Raw genomic sequence first — 22,610 nt, forward strand, 5'->3', positions numbered from 1 at the left:
AAATGTAGATGGGTTTACTGCCTTCTCCACTTAATGGACCCAGATTATTTTCCTTGTTTTAATTAAATATTGCACATAGATAGTGTGTATAAATGCCAGTATAAGTAAAACTATGTAATAAAGGTGCTCTTAAATGAATGAACTTGTCATGAATGAACACACTTAAGTGAATAGTCACTCAGTGGTTAAATTTTATTTCAGATAAAAATTTGTATTGTAAGAAAGCACAAAGTAGATAAGTGTGAATTTCTAGTCATTACTAGTTTATAAAGTAGGTAAACCCAACAAAGTTAGCAGAGTATGTAATCCCAGGGCACAACTCTATTAAATTGAATAGTCATTTATGTTCCTAGAGAAGGTCAGCTAAGACTTTAGTATGGGAAATAGTTTTAAAAATAACAGAACTTTAAAAAGCAAACAAAACCCACTCCAGCCTGGAGTTTTCACATTCTTTAGTAATTTTGTTTCCTATTCTGCAGTTATAAATGCATCACATTAATAGTTACAGTGCATGAATGCAGCACCCTGTGTTTGGAAGAGATTTTTATATAAAGAACGTCAAGAAGTATCCACGACAAGGCCATGACACAACTCAATTTCCATCACAAAACTAAGGTGTTATCTAAAGTTTGAAAATCTTGCTTCTATTTAAGAGACTTTTAGAAGCAGCTTCTCACCATCTCATGTCTCACACAGGCAGAGAAACTGAAAGGGATGAAGGGGAGAAAAATCTATACTCACCTATAGTTGGGTCATGGTAGTCAGGGAACCTATGACTAATGAACTGCATTGTCATTGCTGCAGAGGAAAAAAAAGAGAGAAGAAAAAATAATTATACCATCACCATTAAATAGAAACAGGCAGAAGAACACTCTGATGACTCATTCATGCAAGTGTCAGCTCAGATTGTGAAAGCAAAGTTTATGTCTGCAATGCAATAATGCATTTGCTTTACATTGATAGAACTGATAAATGAAGAAAAATATGAATTAAACCTCTTTACTTGTCTTAATTTCTTATCTTTTATGCTTCATTGTATCAATTCTTTTGTTAAAATCTTACACGTTTTTAACACTTGGTAAATACTATTAATCTAATATTGCATACAGTGAAAATTGCCATGACAAAAATATAAAACATGATTTACAAGACCAATTCATAAAGGTTTTCACAATGCTACAAAATGTTAGTAATTAAAGTACCTAATTTGATTTCTGGTGTGCTTAAGGATACCTAATTTATTAAATTTTATGCAACTGATTAAAGCTTCTCTTAACCACCCAGAGAATCTTTCTCCTCGTGAAAATGTTTTATGAGTGGATATTTATTACTTTCAGAAATTTTAGGAAAGTTACATGAGACTTCAGGAAAATTACATTTTGCCCTTTGGAACAGGTGGCAAGTTGGAAGTGAAATTCTAATTTATGTAGAAAGACATAAACTTTCATATCCAGTCCAACATGATATCTGAAGTCCACTGGCCTTGAAAAATCATGAAAGTGAATTTGGATATTCAGTGACTACAGTAAGATCACCAGCAATTAGAAGAACATGGGAAGTTACATTTTCTTTAGGTTTTTTTCTCATAAATTTGAATTTCTAACAATTTGAAAACTAAATGTGTCTCCCAAAGAGGGACAGTTGTAAATAAAAGCCCTTCAAAAGTTAAATATGTGAGTTCTAATTAAGTAGAGGGGGAAAAAAGAAAAGGGTCAAACAGAATTTTTTTAATAGTGTGGATTTTTAAACAATTTTCTTTTATTTTTCTTTTTCTGGCATTAAAATTCATCTATAGCTAATAAATACATAGATTTTTTATTTTAAGTAGCCCACCTGAAGTATAGATATCAGGCACAACACATGAAATCCAACATGAGATTTTGTCTAATGTCTTGAACATTTATCCTACTTTCAACAACATGTATGACAGAGGTTATAAGCAAGGTGTGAGAAAATTTAAAAATCTGTGTATAAATACAATGACTTTTCAAACATTATTGTGCTAGTTTAATGCTTGTCCTTCTTATATTTTCAAGAAACAGAGGCTGGGGAGATAGTTTTATAAAATGATAAAGAGAAGAAGTATTAAACATTTATTAGCATGTTAATAAATTATTGCATCTTTAGTGTAGACAAATATAAATGCTAAGAAGCAGCATTATAAATTCATAGATACCCAGAGAGGGTAGCTATGTAAGAAAAATCTCATTCAATCCACATATATTATAGAGCAATAAATCCAGCACAGTCACACTCTTGTCTTCTGCATTATCTATTTTCAGATGCATTACTTTTAAGCACTGAGCATGTTTGGACACTTTTATTTCCAGGACGTTTTGTTGGGTTTTTTTAAAATGTGACACATTTTTAGCCACCTCCATCTGAGTTAGTGGTTCATGAAGAACAGATTCATGCCTGATATGATCTGTCTAGTTTGCTCTTAGAAGCTGAGGTAGCTAGCAGAGATGCTGCTCATATGGTTTATGCATAAACATACCCAACTTTCTGAGGCCCTGTACCACAAATTAATTCAATTTACTTCACTACCTGCTACTGTCTCTTGCCAAGCAATTTTTTTACTTTAAAAAAAAACCACCCCAAATTAATCTGCATCTGATATAATTCTGTTTCCTTTTGCTATGCCTGCATCACAAAATCTGTAGTTATAATTGAAACAAAATTTCTCAGAAGACAGGCAGAACTCATGGTAAATGTTTTTCCTCTTGCCTGAGACAGCCACGAGTCAATGCATCATTTATATCCTCATCAAATCCCCAGGATTCAAGAGGACTAAAATAATTTGAAAGCATCATGTTGTATTAAATATCAAGTTTTTATCGTGGCATGCAAAAGTGGGAGTGTTCCAAAGGAATGTGAATGTAAGAACATGGTTTAGTGGAGGACTTTGTAGTGCTGGGTTAATGGTTGGACTTGATGATCTTACAGATCTTTTCCAATCAGAATGGTTTTATGTTACTATGATTGTATATAAAATCAGTCTGCAGAGGTACAGAACTTGAGAAAGGTGTCAAGGGAAGTGCTCAAATTAATGAAGTGATAAGACTTTACATTCATCTCCCTGGAAAATGATGAATAAAAGCTCCCTCCTTTATACATTTTGTCCCATAGTTTCTTCCCTGACAGCCTTTCTCACAGGTTCATTTTAATCACCAGAGGAAAGAGCATCTTTGGCCTCATGGTCTTTGTCACCTCTCACATGGGGATTTAGCACTCTAGCAGGAACAGGATACAGAAGGAATTGAGGTACACTGATCTTTTTGATCGTTGAATTACAACGCAAGAGAAGGAAATTGTTGAATAAGTAGCAGGAATTGCAATCCATCTTCTATGTGTTCCTTAAGATAAAAATTTGCATTTTCTACTCTACCGAATTTCATATTAATGCAGAAAGTATTTTCAGAGCAGGCATAGCTGGTCACTTTGTCTAACAGAAAGGAATAACTGATTTGTGGCAAAAAAAAAAAAAACAAAAAAAACCCAAAAAAATCATTATACCAGCAGGATGAAGGACAAAGAAGTCTCCAAACTTTACCAGGTATTCCACAGACTTGGCTGCTGGATGTGCAGAAATTAGTTCTGAATGATGGCTGGAAGTTGGTGGAATGCTTCCCAGAGGGAAAGGACCTTCAATCAGCACTGGCATGAAGCACACAGCTCAGCTGGAGCCTGGGGAATTAGACCTGCCTGTAACCAGCCCTATCTGGGCTCCCCAGCAGGACACCTGCCTTAGCTGGAATATTCTGGCTTCTTCATTGCTGCTGCCATCAGCTCCAAAGTCATTTTCCAGAGTGAATTAATTTTTAAAACTAACACGGAAATGGTATTGGTATTTCATGCCGTGTGTTGAAAATATTCTCCTTGGTCCCATGGTTTTGCTCATCCATTACCATTCTTCAGTATAAATTAACACTCACACCTAGCAAATTCAAACTGTCATTAAATACTTTTGTGACTTATCTCCTTTGGAAATCCGTATTATACTGCACCAAATTTTTACAGGTCTATAAATGAGGAGCCTTGATTCTGATTTATGCCACACACAAAGCAAAAAATGTGGCTTTAAAGCAGAATGTGAAAATAAAATAAATTGGTAAGACTGTTACTTGAATAAATACATATACATGTGAAAATAATGTCAGTTAAGAAATGGTTAAAAAAACCAAATCAAGCCAAGAAAACCCTTTTAATCCATAGCAGATATTGTGAAACATTTTGAATTGCAAGTTGTCTGAAAATTTTTAATGAATATTTTATGACACTGTGAAGATCGTTTCATTTAAATGGGACATGTACATCACCCAGCAGCTATGATAAGTAAAAGGATCATTGTTTCAGATGAATAGCATCTTCTTTGTATCCATCTGTGGCTAAGCAAATGCAGGTTGTCCCAGCAGAGCAAATTTAAACCTGACATAGATGAGTAACTATGCAACTTTAAAGTTATCCTGTCTTTTTAAAACAAGGAAACGGTTCAGATCCTTCAGATCAAATCCTTCAGATTTTTTTTTCCAAACATGCTCATCCAATGTTCATAACTATCTAAAAAGCTGTGCCTTTTACCTATGCTGGCATAGAAATATATGATTTCTTCGAATAATAAATTTAGTCTTGTCTTCTACTTTCAATATAATTCTAAATCCCTCTTAAAAATATTTTATTAACCAGTGAATAGAAAATGCCATGCTTAGAAAAAGGTTGAGGTCCCATATTTATTCTGAAGCATCTTTTTGACCAATACAGAAATATCAAATTTAATCTAAAGAAAGTAATAGTTTTTAAAATATGTATGTGGGAGTGGGCTCACAAGTCAATAGGAAAAATGTTTTGATACTCCTAAAGCTGTGAAAACAGATAGAATAGAATTCCACTCTGCTTCTAACTTGTTCTAAATTTTATTTATACTAAAACTTTGAAAGCAGTCCTACATCTATTTTTCAAGGTTGGAGAGTACGTTGCAAGCTTACACAATATTTGTTATGCTAATAGTATCCCTGATGTGAATATCTCATCCCAAGCTTCCTATTTTTCTTTATTCACCCAAGAACTTCCACATATTCACACTCTCTTGGGTGATGGTGTGATAGTATAATCAGTCTGTTTCCAGCAGAATCTTTACACAAAATCCTACTCTTTAAACATTCTAACAAAATTACCACAGTACTTGTAACTCAGAGATCAGTGATCTCACACATTGATTCACATCCTTTTAATTTGGATCCACCCTGCCAGTGGATCCTTAACTAGTGCTTTTTTATAAACATTGAGGTTTCAATGAGACCAGCATAGAAGACAGACATTAAAAAATAAAATGTGGCAAAGTCAGTGGATTTGAGGATTACTTAATGAAGTTCATGAAAAAACAAGAGAGCACATAGGTATTATTAGAATAGAGTAGGTGGGAAAGAAAGTACAGAGTCTGAAAACAAAGAGTGCACCATAGGAAGAGACATTATCATGAAAAAATAAGAGGAAATTATCTTTTATTTAAAAATTTAACATGCAACCTTGACTCTGTCTATATGTAACATTAAATAACTTTCTAAATCATGGTCAGGGCATGTTGAACATACCTGATTTTATTATTTAATAAAAATAAGAAAGAATAAGAAAAGAATTATTAAAATCAAACAGAAATTTTGCTATGAGACAAATGAGAAATATTAGCTATGAACTAATTTAGGCTACGGATTAGAAAATATTTTAAGACATCATATGAGGGATTTTCTGGAACAATATTCAAACATGAAAAATGGAAAAAAACCCTCTAACTTTAATTTATCTACAAATAGTACATGTGATTACAGAATGTCTTAGAATAAATAACATAGGTTTAGTCACCTGAACAAAACAAAGGGATGGTGGGATTTGAGGAGCATTTATGTGGGTCAAAAAGATTCATGAGAAGAAGAGTGATGTCTAGTGCTGGGTATTTTATACTGTACTTCATAAAATTTAAAGAGCAAAAGGCAGGTAGCTAGAGATATGGGCAAATTGACTAGCAATAAGGTGTTTTTGTAAATTCATTATAGCTATTTGTGTGATTGCCCCATGATACAGTAAATGGTAAAGAGTATAGCTATATTCAAAACTTTGATTTTTAAAACTGGTTGCAGTAAACTCAAAAGTCTTACCCCACAAAAATGCATTTGTCTTCATACCACCAGAGGATGTGAGGATTTCTAAGCAGAGTTTAGAAAATGTTTTTTGCTTGGTTCTTCCCCAACCACCATTACAGACTAGATGCACTGACAGGAGATCAACCTAAAGACAGTTTTGTGGTCCAATATAGCCATTTTAACATTGACACACCCTTTAAGGAATTGGCCAAAAGCTTTGCCACTTATTTCAGGAGAGAATGATGCAAGATCTGTGAGCTGCAATTATTAATTTTTTAGGTGTTACAATGTATTATTTATTGAGCCTTAGCTCTGAAATGAAGGCAAGTAGAATTTTATTTCTGTGTTAAAGACATTCTGATGTACTAGAAAAATACAGAAGCTTTCTTAAGACAATATCCTAGATAGGCTGGGATGCTGGTGCAGCGTTGTTTTTTGGGTTTTTTTCCTTTTTTATCTGAATTGGTGGGTGTTTTGCTCATCTATAGAAGCTGAAGTTCACTGAAAAGGCCTCAAAAAGGAATAGCCTTAAAATCAAAAATCTTTTAAATAAAATCCATATTATTAGAAAGAACGTCAAACACACAAAATCCACATTTCTGTTTAAAATTTTAAACAGAAAAAGAAAATCAAGTTGCTAGGGCAATTGGAGCAGAAACAGAGGACTCTTCCCTATCCACTGTAAGCCTTACCACTGTAAAGTTAGAACAAACTGTAATCAAAATATAGTGAAGTGGAGGTAGTGGCAACAAAGTAAGACTGATATTTTTGTTGGAAAATATTCAGTTTTATTATTACTCCTCTTCCATCAAAATGAAGCAAAGTACTCAATGCAGAAACCCATATGTTGAGGCAATGTGTTTTCTAAGAATAAAAATAAAGAATTAGGAAGAAGGTAAGTGGAAAGAAAAGGTAGAAAAGCATCTTTTGTTTTGCATGATCTTGAATGAATAAATCAAAATCATTAATCACAGAGCAGTTCTCACCCTGGTCTTTCCTATAATCATTAGATGTGGAGATATGAGTTCTCATTATTTTCCCTTAAGGTGACATTAGTGGGAAAATGGCACATACTAGGCAGTGGTTACAGTTTTCTAGCATGGACTGAAGGATGATCAGAGAAATTGTGCAAAAAATTCATCCTAGACACGAGAAGCTTGTAGGAAAAATGCCATTCAGGAAAGATGCTCTCATGGCAGAGAAGTTTCATGTCTTCTGAATCAGCACATTCTAGTGAAAAATGGCTGTACTGAAGACTTCTCACTGATATCTACATCCCAACTCAATTCCAAGTCGAATACAAACACTCTGCATTATAAAATTTGTGTTAAATATTCCATTTAGTGGTTAAGGAAACAAGGAAGTAGATGAGAGTTGCATTTATTGCCCACATAAGAGAGATCATCATAATCTGATACAAATTAATGATCATGGTAAGGCAGGTTGCTACCACTTACAAATTATCTGTAGTTCATCCTTGATCACTTCCAAAAAATTCTCCCACAAAAATACTGAGCATTCTCTACACTGCTCAGCTTATGTGACTTGACAAGATGCCTTAATAAACAGAAATTACTGCTGGTAAATGCTACCATTAGTGCATTTTCCCACTGTGTTTCTTCCATCAAGTTAAAATCAGGCAGAAAACTTAATGTGTCTTCTACTATTCTTCAGTTAGCAAATCCAATGGCAACTTAAGCCTTCCATTAGTGAGCAATCCAAAATATAATTACATAAATAGGTTTTAAAGCAGGCTCCAGGATAACATGATTTTTAAAACAGAATACGTTAAATAAAGCTAGAAAGACTCTATTTTCACATATTATTTCAGAGAAGAATAGAGTTGATCTTGAACCATAGCAGATAGACACATTTCAATTAAAGTCAATGAATAAATCTCATTTTTACAAAGGGAATGCAGCAAACAAGAGAAATATAGGGTCGTTCTTCATACAAGTAAGCTCTAGCTTGCTGTTACAAGCCTCAAGTGTCATTACTTCACTGAGAAAAGCACTTTCAGAAAAGGATTAAGTCATTTCACTCAATGGGAAAAAAACCTCTCAGCAACTACATTTATTTCTCTCCCATTCTTTTTATAACTGTTGACATGTTTCCCTGTAATGATAACTTGAGATGCTCAGGCTGGGTTTGCTGCTGTTTCAGGTAGTGGCAAACTGAGGTTTTTTGCAGGTTTCCTAGCATAAACTAGTGGTTAGCTCCCATGGTATCTTCCATGTGAAATTACACCCCATACATCAAGCAGTGAGGAATTGGCAGTGACAGCAGCTGTATTTTCTGGTGAGTGGGAGAGAGTAGCTGCTGCTCTGTAATGTAGTACCAACTTCTCTGTACATCAAACCTATGGTCTGGAAAATTGATGACACATCAAAGAGGAAGACACAGCTCTTTCATTTAAATCCTCACAGAAAACGTATTTAGGGTTAAAACACAGAAGGGGTTTTTTTATTCATTGTTTTCTTTCCAGTGCCAGGTTTTCTGAATGTATCAGTTATAGCGAACTGGGGATAACATCCAGATTCACAGATACTGTTGGCAACTAACTCCCTTTGACTGAACAGACTTTAGGTGCTTGTTTGACCATGGTGATCTGAACTATAACCTTCTGTGCATCTCTCAAACATTCAGATTCCTATAAGCCTTTTGAAAGTCTATAGAACCACAGAATCATTTAAGTTGGGAAGGACATTCATGTCCAACCATTTGCCCAGCACTGGCATGGCCACCACTAAGCCTTGTCCCAAAGTGCCACATCCACATGGCTTTTGAATCCCTCAAGGGATGAGGACTCCAACACTGCTCTGGGCAGCCTGTGCAAATGCTTAAACCTTTTAATAATGAAATTTTTCCTTAATATTCAATTTAAACCTTCTCTGGCACAATTTTAGGCCTTTTTTTTTTTTTTTTTTTTTTTTTTTTTTTTTTTTTTTTGTCTGCCACTTGGGAGGAGATATTGACCTCCATGCCTCTTCTAAAGCCAGTTGTAGAGAGTGATGAGTGTTGTGGATTATTATAGTTATGATTTTGTTTCCTGCTGCAGATATAACTTCCATTGAAATTAAAATACCTCACTGTGAGAAAATTGGTTTAGATAAAAATTCAGACAGGAAACTATACAAATAAAGGCAAATTTACTGGTTTGGATTGATGTCATCAACATTTTTGAAAGTATGAATTCATTTACTAACTAAAATATGCAGTTATATATTTCATAGTAAATTACTTATTTTTACCATTCTACTATAAATTAACATGATTTATGGATAATTAAAACTTTCCTAAGTTTTTATTTCATCTCTGTTCATTAAGGTAGCTCAATATGCTAGCTTTCCTTTCCAATGAAAATGTAAACAAAATCTAAAATATTGTCTTTTTCTCAGACATTCTCTCATCATTTCTTTCAATATCTGACATATTTTTTCCATTAATAATCATGGTGGTCAGATCATATTTAAAGGAAGTAGGCTAATAAAAAAGGAAGCATTTTTTGAAGATACATCATAAGTCAGGAAACTGACTCCAAAATATTGTTAAAATCCCAAAAAATATTTCAGTTCCTCAAGAATATTTGATTATTCCCAAAATGTTGTCCCCTACAATTTGTTTCCTGCTCATATATTTCAATTTACTCTTCTCTAAGTGGAGTGAAATACCACATCATTTGCATTATATGAGTGGAAAAGTGTTCCTCACTGTTAAGGTGACTTTGCACTCAACATATTTTCCTTATCATATCTCAGATGTTTTCTCTCTCAGCTAATTGGGCAACACTTCACAACAAAGTCAAACCTGCCAGACTAACTCTTACACAAGCATAAGTTCTTAACTTCTTTGCTACTGTACTGAAAGCATTTCTGTAAGATTTGGGAAGGGTGAGGCTTCTCAGTTTATTATTCCCCCTGCATCCAGACATGAATATGACCAAACCTAAAACTCTGGTAATTATTAACTGCTTCCCAAAAAACAAATCAAACCATCTAGAAAGCCTGGAAATTGGGAAAATTAGATCTTCTGGATGTACATGTTCTGTGTTGTAATTCAGAATATGGTTATGCAGGATAAATGAAAATCACAAAGGTAACAGGATTCATAGAATCAGAGAAAAATTTGGGCTTTAAGGTTCAAAGACCAACCCCCTGCCCTGGGCAGGGACACTTCCCACTAGATCAGGTATCTCAAAATCCCATCCAAGCTGAAATTTCAGACATGCTGTAATAGATAATATCCTGTAGTTCTAAACAATAGCTTTAATATTTTAAAGAAAAGGAAAGGAATGTAGTATCCTAACATCTAAATACTTAAGAGGCTGGACTTAATTGGGTAGAAGAGAGTTTCTAGATCCAGAAAGCAACAGTTAATTTGGATACAAACTAATGGGAAATAATGAGCTACCTCAGAGGATGATAGCACCTCTTACGTCTTCTGCTATTTTCACTTTATGTAGTAATTACTGAAAAACTCCCGAGGAAGTTTTATGTGATTCTCTGAATCTGGGAAAAAGTGTTTTGAGATTTTGACTGTGTTACCAGACAATCCTTTGATTGCCACCAGCATCTCCAAACCTGTGAGAAACCTAAGGCAACACTAACATGGACAGGGAGCTCTGAGAATACAGGATTGCATTGTGAATGCATTCCCTTACTGTACATCTAAAATCAAGTTAGTAAAACCATGAAATTTTTAAGAACAAACTTAGTCAATCCCTTCAACATGAAATTGTGTGATGAAGGAAGGCATGAGGGGACATGAGAACAAGCATTTTGCATGAGATATTTGAGTTAGTGGTAGAAATTAAAGACTACAAAGTACAAGGCCAAAAAATGAAATGAGGCCACTCATCCTCTTCTTGCTCTCTCAAGTACAAACTTGACTAGAAGTTGACATCTGCCAAAAGCACATTCATATTGCTTGACACATGTACAGGCTACATTATGTTGATATATTGACAGCAGGCACAGTTGCCAGACATGTTTGGGGGTGAAAGGTAGCACTTCAGGCACTAAAAGAGGTGATTTATTGCAGCATTAGTGTGCCACCGAAAAGGTCAGAAAGCTGCAAAACACATACAAAAGTTCTAGAGGTAATTTCACAGAGAAAGCCTACATTATCCTGTTCTATCTCGTATCCTACATGTGAATAAGAAATGTTAAAGTTCTCAATACCAGCAATATGGAAAGATCTGACAATATTGTTTGTTTTTTTCCTACAGCTGGAAGGAGATGACTCATGACCCAGAAACACTTAGTCCCCAGAAGAGGCTGAGTTTCAGCCCTTCATTCTTCTGGGGTGCACTTTTGTGTATTTTATAATGCACTTTCTGCCCTTGGTGTCATTTATTCTGGGGTGAACCAGCTGTCTCACAGTTTTATGGTGCTATGTATCACCTTCACTTGATGGCTGACAGAAACCCTATTTGGTGACCCTAGACCATTCCATGAAAAACCAGCAGCAGGTAAAAAACCCCAACCAAACATCCAAACTGAAACAACCTTCCAAACCTTCCCACTCTCCCCAAAAGAGCATGGTGTACTTATATAAGTCTTCAAATTTATACTAGAGACTAAATTCTTCTCAGGATTTCTAAATTCAATTTGTAACACAATATATTGGGGTGAGGTAGATTAATAAAAATTGGTTTCGAACTTTGAAAAAAATCCTCAGAATCAAAATTAACTTCTTGTTTATAAAAGGCCATAAAATACATATATGTAGCCATTTCTGTATTTTCCTAATTACTGTGGAAACTTGTTCTATAATCAGATCTCCTTAACAAAAATAATTTTGCCCCAGAGTCAGGAAATTTACTTCATCTGCTCCCTTGTAGGACTAGGATTTATGTTTTCCCAGTAATTATAACACAAATTTTGTGTTGGTGGTGCAGGAGCATCATAACTCAGCTCCCTAAAAGTCATTATTTTGCAGCTGAAAAACACAGAGAAACTTTTTAAAGACCCTGATGAGCTTATTACTACCTTAAACACAAAAACCCCACACATCTTTAGTTTCCAACAACGAGAAATATTTCCTTAAGAATATATATTACAAAAAAAACAAAAAAACAAAAAAAACCCCAAAAAGTACTTAGGAGGACTTTTAGGGATTTAGTGAGTAAGATGATACTGAAGTACTCTGCATGCTAATGGTGTGATGACATTGTGCTATGCTGATTCAGAAGTGACTCAGCTCAGTTTCCAGAAAAGGGGAGAATCAGGTCTTTTTCAAAGGTACAGTGATATAGATGTGACAGAATGACTCATCCCTCAACAGTTTTTTAGTCAGCAAAGTCTTTGGCTGAATGGCAAGTATTTATAACTGGAAAATAAAGTCACTCAATCAAAAGGAAGTAAGCAAAAAAGATCTGTATATTAAGCCTGGTTTCTATTATCCAACAATGAGGTCATTGCATTCCATAACCTGAACACCATTTTATTGCCAGTATCTGTCAAAATCCTATCCATCAAACAATAATAGCAGCTTCAGCTTTTTGCATTTCCCTCTGTTCCTGATTCAGAAAACTTACATTCTGCAGCATTCACCTAAGCACAGAGTGAATAATCTCTGTTCATTTTCTTACAAAAGTATATTTTTTCTTCTTCAGTATGTCTTTCACTACAGGTTCTACTTCCATTTACATGGTATTATAAGGCTTGGAACATCTTCCTTTAAGAGATGCTTACATAAAAGTTTTGAAGGACATATACTAGAAATTACTGGGAAATTCTCCATTGATATTAGCTAGCATTTCATGGAAATTTTTACTTCAGACATTGTGCAATGTTCTTTCCACTGTGTCCTTCAGAAGGAGTATTTAAAAATCTTGCAAAAGAAACCATAATTCATGAAATTGTGACTCTGAGATAAGTGGCAAGCCTTTCTATTTAGGCTGAAATTTCTCTTATATCTAAATATAAATGCAGTTATTCACCTTTCCATTTTGCAAATGAATATACTCATAACTTTTCTTTGCTGCATGTATAATTTAATTCCTAAAATTCTGATGTTTTTACAAAGAAAATAAAAAAATATTAAAGACAACTTTCTATTTGATTTTTTTAGCTAAAAAAGTCAACTCCTTATTATTTTTTAAATTGAAAAATATCTTTTCTTGCAAAGAAATAAATTTCTATAAACACTCAGATCTAGAACTCATCTAACGCCTTTAACCAAGACATAAAAAAGAGCTACAATTTTACAGCATCTTAAAATTTGTGCATAGATGAAACCCAAAGAAATATAAGAGTATGTTCCAATTATTTGCTGCCACTTGCAAATTGACTGATTTCACTTAATGACCAAAACAGATGAAGAGCTGTCAGAGTTATTCAGGAAGCCTTTATTCACAGCTAGGCTATTTCATTCAGTAGATTTTATTTTTTCTCAGTTTTCCAACAATGTGAGAATTGATACAACTATATATATATATATTTATACAGATAGATGAATAGATACATAGAGAGAGAGAGGCATCAATATTTTCTGAGGGGAAAAAAGAAAAGATACCTAATGTAATGGTTTTACATTCCAGTTTCTCATCCAAGTGATGTTATTTGTTAGATGCCTGACCCTGCAGGAGTTGAGACTGGTCACAGTACCAGTGTCTGTGCATGTCAATTTGCCTAATTTTCTGTGTAAAAAATTTACCCTTTCAAAAGCCTTTGGCAAGAGTTTTCTCCCTACTCTGATATAACATTTGAAAAATAACAACATGTGAGATCTTTAAATGTTTTAAAATTGTCAAAGTTGTCTGTAATGCAGACACAAAGAGTCGAGAAAGCAGAAATTATGCAAAAAAGTTCAAATAATACAAGTGAATTAAGCAAAATTCTAGTTACCATTAATATATCAAAATGTATAATTTCATAAGACATGTTCGTTCTTACCTCTAATCATATATGCTTTTGAAGTTTAAACTGAAGCACTTGATTTACTTTAAAGGAAATGAGGCTATTTGTATGTTTAAAGACAAAATTATGCTCATGTGAATTGACATATTTGTGTATAATCTGCTAATTTGCAAAATTTAGCAACCCTCAGTGAATTTTCTTAATGTAATTTTGAGTTAGCAGAAAGGTACAAGGTTGAAAATCAAGTAAAACCAAACCAAAAGTATTCTGGAGAGATACAGATATTTAGATATTTAGAGACACTGTTATAAAAACTATGTATTTAAAAAATAAATAGTTAAATCTGTGCAATGCACTTGTGATTTTTTAATATCTATATGTGAAATAAATAAATATTTTGAGAAACAGGACTTGCATGTCATCATAGTAATTGGTTAATATGTTGGGACAGTTGGCATTCTAGTTTTTTAACTGTTTTATTGAAGCTGAAACCATATAGATAAAATATATCATGGAAGAAAGCAGAACTTTGCAAAATCCCCTGAGAACTTACAGCTCAGGAAGACTACTGTGTGATGGTCTCTGAACTAGTGCATGGAGACCAGAGGGCATTTTTTGAAGAGCTAAATGCAGTATGGTAGAAGGAAAAGATAAATTTACCTCCCACATATGGGTTTCTTTTTCACCTAGGTCAAAAACAAGTGCTTATGCAGCTGTACAGAGGATAGTTTTGCCTCCTTGGCAGTTTCAACACTCTGAACTAAACAACTTCTTGTTTTTTAACCATAGCAAAGGTCAGAAAAACAGAAGGTCTGGCAAACCACAGAGATAAATAACTCAGGGAGTGGGATGAAGAGGGAAGCTTTATTATTACCTTAAAGATTTCTGGCTCACCGTTTATAGGGAAGCCAAGTAACAAGTAGCAAACAACTTGAAATGTTTATGCATGTCTGTGGAATCCAGTTATTTTCCTCTGTCTTTCTGCCTTCCCCTAATTTACTGTTCTAATCAGCAGACCTATTTTCTGCCCCCTCGGATACCACCATCCCCCTCACAGGCTTGGCATAAATAACAAGCAGCTCCAGCCCTGGGCTTCACCAATATGAAACACTAGATGCAAAATGAGTTACTGTAAATAATGCAGGCACTGGTGTCGTAAAGCTGTCACCTCTACCTCCAGGATTTTCCTTCCTAATAGACCTACACACTTCCCTGTTATCATCCACAGTAATTTTTTTTCTAAAAAAGCTGAAGCTGCTATTAGTCAGATAGAAAATCATTTAGGGGCAGCAAGCAAAGGCATGTTTCCTTAATAAGCAGCAGGGTTGGCAATAACCATTACAAGTTTTGAAGTTATTTCTCTGAAAGGGAGGTTCTGTGATCCTTGGCTTTCATAATAAAACTCCTGAGTTTTGGGGAGCTGGGGAGGATCTGACTCAAGTCTTTAATAAAGACTTTTAGGCCATTGAAATGCTTAGGTAATGATATCCCAAGCTACAGCTGGGGGATTTGTTTATTTTAGATGGGTATCTTTCTGCTGCCACCCTACCTGTTTTTTAAATTACAGCTTGAGTCTAATTTACTAGTTATAAATAACTGCAAAATTAAGCAAACCATGTATGCAGTGCAGTCAAATATATACAGCATAGCAGTTTGAAGCTGATATTTGGCTTAGTGAGAGGGAAATCTCAGATGATTTTTGAGGTCTGTTTGCATAGGGCAGTCAAAAGTTCAAAGACATCATGATGTAGTGTGATATTATGAATCTATTACATAGAAATACAAATGTTTCAATGGATTAGTTGAATCAGCTTTACGTGAAAGCTTTATGCTTTTTCTTTTTTTTGTTTTAATATATTTATTGTCACACTGAAATTCATGCCTATAATGGGGGGAGAACCTACAATTCTAGCCTTTGCCTACATGTAGATATCTGTGTTCAGTCCTAGAGCTGAATGACTTTTAAATTTATTTTGTCTTCTGGTCTCCATGTGATGTTCACTGAAGCCAGCTTAAAGTGCTCCTTGGGTCATACCCTCCACCCTAAAGTGAACATTTAGCAGCTCGGGTGCAGATGGTTGATAAGGCAGATGTTTGTGCCCAGTTTAGGCAAGATGAACACCCCAAATGTCACAGTTGCCTGCAAATGCCAGATTTTTACTGGAGGATCAGCAGCAGGTAACATCACCTTTAGAACAGGTGCAGCAGCTTACACACAATATTTAGAATTTGGCTGCACGAGCCATCTGAGCACAACAAATATTACAGCAGCATCCTGAAGCTCAGAGCACTGCCAAAATTGAGAATCACCATCTGGCCCAGCACCCATGGCTGGGCCATTTCTGGGAAGGAACAGCTTGGACATGGAGCTCAGCTAATAAACTTCATGTCTCTCATTATAATAGACTTATGATGAGGGTGCACTGACTCAGGGGGTTACAAAAACATTAAACCACTAATCCTCACCTTTACCCAAACTAATTGCTCAAAAGTCTATTCAATCTTCTTCTGTGAAAACCATTTAATTCAGAATTTTGTATCTCATTTTATTTGATGATGTCATCACTCTTCCCTTTCATTTCAACAATATGTTCTTGTGTGAATTTTTTTCATTATTTCTTTAATACCTTGAAGAAGTCAAAAAGGAACTGCATCCTAGACACCAGCAAGGAGTTAAACTTCCCCTGCTTACTTAGGAATGAATGTTACATCACAATTCTTCAGAAGGGCTATTTTTTTCCCAGTCTTACAAATGTAATACTGAAGGCACATAAAACACAGATCTAGACAAAAAAGGAAGACTACTAGCAGGAAACAGCTCTTGTTTCTTACCCTTTACCACAATTTTACTCTTTCTAAAAGTTGTCATGGAGCTTTGGGTGACAGTGGCTTGAATTTCTCCCAGAATCAAATTAAAAAATGTTACTTATTTTAACTACTTTTTGCTACAATAATTATGTGAGAGGAATGTTGCTTATAAGTAGCTCAAAGAGAAGTGCTATTTATCTTTTCTTGATCTTTTTTTGTGTACATTTGAGAAATGCAGACAAAACTAAGCATTCTGTTAGTTATCTGAAGTTTTCCTTTAGCATAAATCTTGTGGTTGAATTTGCACTGTGTGCAATGATGAATACTGAATAAGCAGCTAGTGGCATCATCAAACAATAAATCATGGTTTTACCTGCCCAACTTTGCATATCATACAGAAATGCTAACCAGAGGGTGAAAAATGGTGCTTATATACACAATCATGCATGTAATTGTTTGTAGAGACACACATGAACATACAAACATAAGCAAAGACACATGTGCATTTATATTCCAAACCTACAGACCATTTATTTCTGCACTGCCATAATGCCCTATTTGAACTTCTCTCTCAGTCTCATTTAACATGTGATCTTCAGGTGGGATCAAAGGGACAGAATGAAAATCCATCCATGCACAACTTTAAAAACACCAACTTGTCTTTCTATAGTGACTACAAAAATCTATACTGCGTTCTTAAAAGGAATGTTAAAATACACTTTTTGAGGCAGCACAAGTAAACAAACGTATCTTCCTTTAGGATTTTGTAGAACATATGAACTGTACACTGAATGCAACCAGAAGTCCATTATAATTTGTGTGACATATTATTTTCTGTTAAGAAGAGAGCGTGCCATCAATTTTATTTAATTATTATATTTCCTGTTAGAAAAGACAGAGTTTGAGGAAAAATATTAGAAAAAGTCAAAGATAATGAAATTAAATTTTAAGATAAATCAAGTAGAATCATGTTATTTTTTTCTGGTTAACTGGGAAATTATAAAATTAACATTTTAGCTTATGACAGAATTTATATAGGAAATGTGTTGATTACTGTGAAGTATAACATATAACCTGAAAATATGGTGAATTAGGTCAAACTAAAGATTCTTATGTTTGGAATATTTGCAGATGTGGGGAGAATACATGAATTAATCCCTAAATTTCATGAGGTACACAAGGATACAAATCTGACCTTCAAATACCATCTGTTGACATGAAACATCATCTATATAGTCCACAGACTGCCCTTTGATCATACAGGAGATGCTCTGAAGTCTTACTTCATGAGTCCTTCTTGGAACTAATTAAAAAGGTTTCAAGATGACAAAATTTCATATTTAATGTAGATATATTTTTAGTACTATGCAGGCTTTGAAAAGTGACATACCACTTTTCCTCCAACCCCAGGTATGCTGCAGATGAATTGTCTGTAATTCTGGCTTAATGGCCATTATGGTATAACTGCATATGCTACCAACCAAAGAATAAAGGATGTTTTTTCAGTCTGAAACTGCAGGACTTGACAGGGTGGCTCGTTACTGGCTAACAATAAAAGCCTCTAAGTCAATATGATTTATTTTCTTTGAGTGATGTTTCATGGTATTAAATGCTGTAAACAGTGGCAGTTGTGATATCACAGCTCGTGCACTATTAATTTTCATACAATCAAAGCATCATAGAGTGATTTTGAATGGAAGGGACCTTAAAGCTCAACCAGTTCCACATCCTGCCACTGCCTTCTACTATCCCAGGTGGCTCCATGCCCTTTTCAACCTGGCCTTGGACACTTCCAGGGTTGGCACAGCCACAGCTTCTCTGGGCAAGCTGTGCCACGCCCCAGCACTTTCATCATAGAAAGAATTATTTGAAAATATTGCTCTGAATTAACTCTGGTACAAACTTCTAGTCTTCATCCTACAGCTACAGACTCAATCAAAATTCTCTCTCCATCTTTTCTTATAAAACACCTTTAAGAAAGGCCTCAAAAAGGTCTTCCCAGGATTTTTAACTCTTGAAGCTGAAGAACTCCAGCTCTCAGCCTCTCTCCATAGCAGAGGTGCTCCAAACTTTTGGTTTGTTCACCAATGGCTAGGAATCATTTTGGAAAACTCTGCTGAGTTGATAATACAAGAAAAATGAGCTGAAGAGATTTTCTCAGACTTGGAGGATACTACTGTTGCAGTAACATTTATTAAAATACATTAAAAATAATTTGCAACAATTTTTATATTTTTAACAAAATAAAAGATGCCATAGTTACATTATTCCACAATTGCTGAATCACATCTTGGAATTCCTACTCTCTCCAAGGGGTGTAAGGGCATTTAAATAGTTGTAAACAACTATGTTTTACAGTTCAAAGTTATGTGAATTTCACATAGGTGAAATCCTGTGCAAAAACTCATATATCCTGTTTCTTTAAATTCTTAACATTTTAAATATTTCCATATCAGCCCAAGAAATTACTTTAGTGCAGCAGATAAATGGCTGCTGGAATATTGCCACTGTTTATTATGCTTAGCCTTAAATTCTCCTTTTTTGTCTTTTTCCTCCTTCATCCACTTTTTGTACCTTCTCTATTATTTAGGCTATTTAGAAAGACTTGTCCTAGATACGAGTTGCTATAAATACCATGTGGATAGAGAGGCTTTTTATTGTCAGAGGAAATTGGAAGATGGGAAACAAACAAAAAAAGCACCAAAACCCCAAAGAAACAAACTACTGATATATGTGTTATGTATATGCAGCCACCAATTTTAATTTAAAAAGATTATCAGTTGTACACTATGATGGAGGCTTTAGAGTTAATAGAAGTGAAATAAGACAGCATTTTAACTCTATCAAATTGTTTTCTGTAAAATAGATGTACAGCTGTTGTCTGCACTAATGGACGTGTTTAAGATGAAAAGGACAAAAACTGTTTAAACTTTATGGAAAAAAAATGAGTTAAAAAGTCTCTACACAAAACTGAAATTTTAGGAAAAAAAATACATTTTAGGCATTTTTCTCGCTCATTTTTGCTGAAATAATTAAATTCTTTGACCTCTAGTGATCAGACCTAAGCAACTTTGGCATAAACCTGTGGTACAAACTAATTGAATTTTGGACCAATTTTGTATGTTGGCAAGTCCTAATCCTACTAAGAATTGCTGGTATAGAGATTATTTAGCAAAACTACTAAAAAATTATTTATGGAAGTGTTCAAGCCTATATTTATGAATTTTTTTTTTCAGTAGGATTTAAACATACAGTTAGAGTTGAATGTGTTTGGAGTATCTGCTCTGGGTTGTGGACAAATCATGCCACGATAAAATTTACAAGACTGTTTTGAATCACTGATAAAAGATCGTAACAGACTTTATTTTTAGGTCATAATTTTCAATTCTTAAATACTGAACTGGGTAAGATCTGAACATGTGTACAGTGAAGTTTATAATTCAGCCTTTTAGGGTCAATTTGATATTTTTAATATTTTTTTCTCATAAATGTTATTCTCTTTTTCCATTGTTGCAGCATTTTGAGGCAAAATGAACTAATTTTACAAAATAAGATATTTTCTTAGCTCCTATTACTAAATGATGCCATTTTACTCAGCAAACATATGAATTAAATAACAAGATACAATTTCAGAAGGAATATTTGGCATCATCAGGTCTGATAGCACTGTGCTTCTTGAAGCATTTCTAGAAGATAGGTGTGTGATCCTGAGAGTGATTGCTTTTCCTACTTTAGTTTATTCATGCTCTTTTTGACTTTGAAACACATTTCAAAATACAGGAACTTACTGAATTAAGATATTATATCTCCACATGTTGGGGTTTTTTTTTATTTCTAAAGTAATCAGAAAGTGGACATTTATAAGACTAGTTTTTCACATATGTATAACAGTTTTCATGGTGAAACCACTTCAGAAATTCTGGATACCATGATGTACAAATTCACAGGTAAAGAAGAATACAGACATATTATTGGTTTGTTGGTCATCACTTGGTCAGGTAGTGAACCTGGAGGGGTGACTTAATGTTAGTTGGAAATACACTCCAGAGTACACAGATCTCTGCAACGTTGTGATTTACCTGTTCAATACCATCCAGCACTTTAGCATTTCAATAGAGTGGCTGAACCAGTGATTTCTGACAATTCAAGGAATTGGGAATATGGGAATCTTTAAATGCTGTGAGGTAGATGAGTCATGTTGCATGCAGAACATACATGGGATTGTGTTCATCCAGATACCAGGAAAAGCTTTCCAGTGGATTTCATTAAGAGTGTAGTGAAATACATGTTTTTCACTGTCTGCTGATTTAATGATTATGCAAATTTGTATATTTGTGTATATTCTTTGTATATTCTTGTGTATTCTTTATATGATCCTTTTGCTGTCCAGAAAAGGAGATAGATGACTCTAAAACTGACAGATGGCCACTATTAACTAGAGTTTTAAAACCAAACCTGCTCTCTTCTTCAACCACAAAATAGGATAGTGAGAATTTCAATAAATAAGCTGGATTTCACATGGAAACCATGAGGGAATAACATATTTTTAATGCAAACAGTTTTGTGTCATGCATCATAAATCAAGGGTATCCCTACGTTTTATGTATCAGAGTTCATGTGCAAGATCTTGTAGCCATAAACCTCATTGTGAAAATTATGTTCCAGTTTGAAATTTGCCTTTAAGATCATCAGTGATAAATAAATGACAAAATCTTTGACAACATGGCATGTCTTTTGACAAATATCCTCAATATTTAAAATTGCAATACAAGATGACATATGCCAATGACAATTCATTTTACCCTCCATCATTACTTTCTCATGATGCAGCACACCAGTCAATGGAAAATAATAATGAAAAAAAAGATGCATAGAACCATTTCACATTGATCCAATTGATTGGCATATCTAGAATTGTTGGCCATGCTGTGTTTGATGGGTCAGCACTTGTCTGCCTGTCAGTTTTATTGTGTCTGCTATCAATGTGATTGGACCCTGGGGCTGTCTGAATAACAGTAACATGGTGTGCCATACTGGGAGGAGAAGACCAAACTGGAAAATAAAGCAATTCACAAACAAACTAAGTAATTGTTCTCCCTGTGCATTAGCAGCTCAGTATATGCAAAGATAGATGGCATGTGTCTTGGATAAGTGCCCAAGCTGAAAATATGCTACTCTAAGGTTCTCACAGCATAAACAGTGAAGTGCAATAAGTAAATGAAGAAATAGGAGCTATGGAGTCCAAAGGCACACCAGGACAAACGATGGTTACTGATCATAATGATCTGTTTGGGAAAGATTGTAAGACAAGGTTGTTGGCTGCTAAATAAGCCAAGGCAGGGTCTGGGCTTGGGAATATCTGCCCTGTTCAGTGTGCTGCACACAGCTGAGATTCCTTTCCTCCCTCTTCCTCAAGAGTGGATGATTTTCCCCTTTCTGAGTGGACAAAACAGACACATTCTTTCTGTTCAGCAAAGAACACTACTCTCTGTAAGCTGATTTACTTTACCTTTTCTGCCCAGGTGTTCCTTGCTGTGTAATTATAGTCTGTCCCTGTCTTAGCATGTTATTAGTCTGGTTAGTGATGCTCCTTCAGAGCACCTCAAAAGGAAGGAAATAATGTGAAAGATTCATGAGACTACAGAGCGACAATTTTACAAAATTATTCCTGCCTTCTTCTTCTAGGTTTTGATCTGATTGTTGCAAAGTGCAATGCAATTAGAAACTGCATGACCATTTTTATTACAAGGCAAGCTATGCAACATCAAAGAAGTAAAATCTTTAGTCCCACTGAGCTACACAA

At 34.7% G+C, this 22,610-nt stretch overlaps 1 protein-coding gene across 2 annotated transcripts in view; it reads right to left on the reverse strand.

Moving 5' to 3' along the window:
• RIT2 (Ras like without CAAX 2) overlaps positions 1–22,610 on the reverse strand; it is a 169,575-nt gene that overhangs the window by 119,305 nt on the left and 27,660 nt on the right. For both annotated transcript variants that reach the window (XM_079330404.1, XM_079330405.1), the window contains one exon: positions 742–798. In XM_079330404.1, the coding sequence (XP_079186530.1) occupies positions 742–798 (57 nt within the window). The remainder of the gene's footprint in view (positions 1–741; positions 799–22,610) is intronic.

Source organism: Erithacus rubecula (genome assembly GCF_903797595.1).
Source record: "Erithacus rubecula genome assembly, chromosome: Z".
Lineage (NCBI taxonomy): Eukaryota > Metazoa > Chordata > Aves > Passeriformes > Muscicapidae > Erithacus > Erithacus rubecula.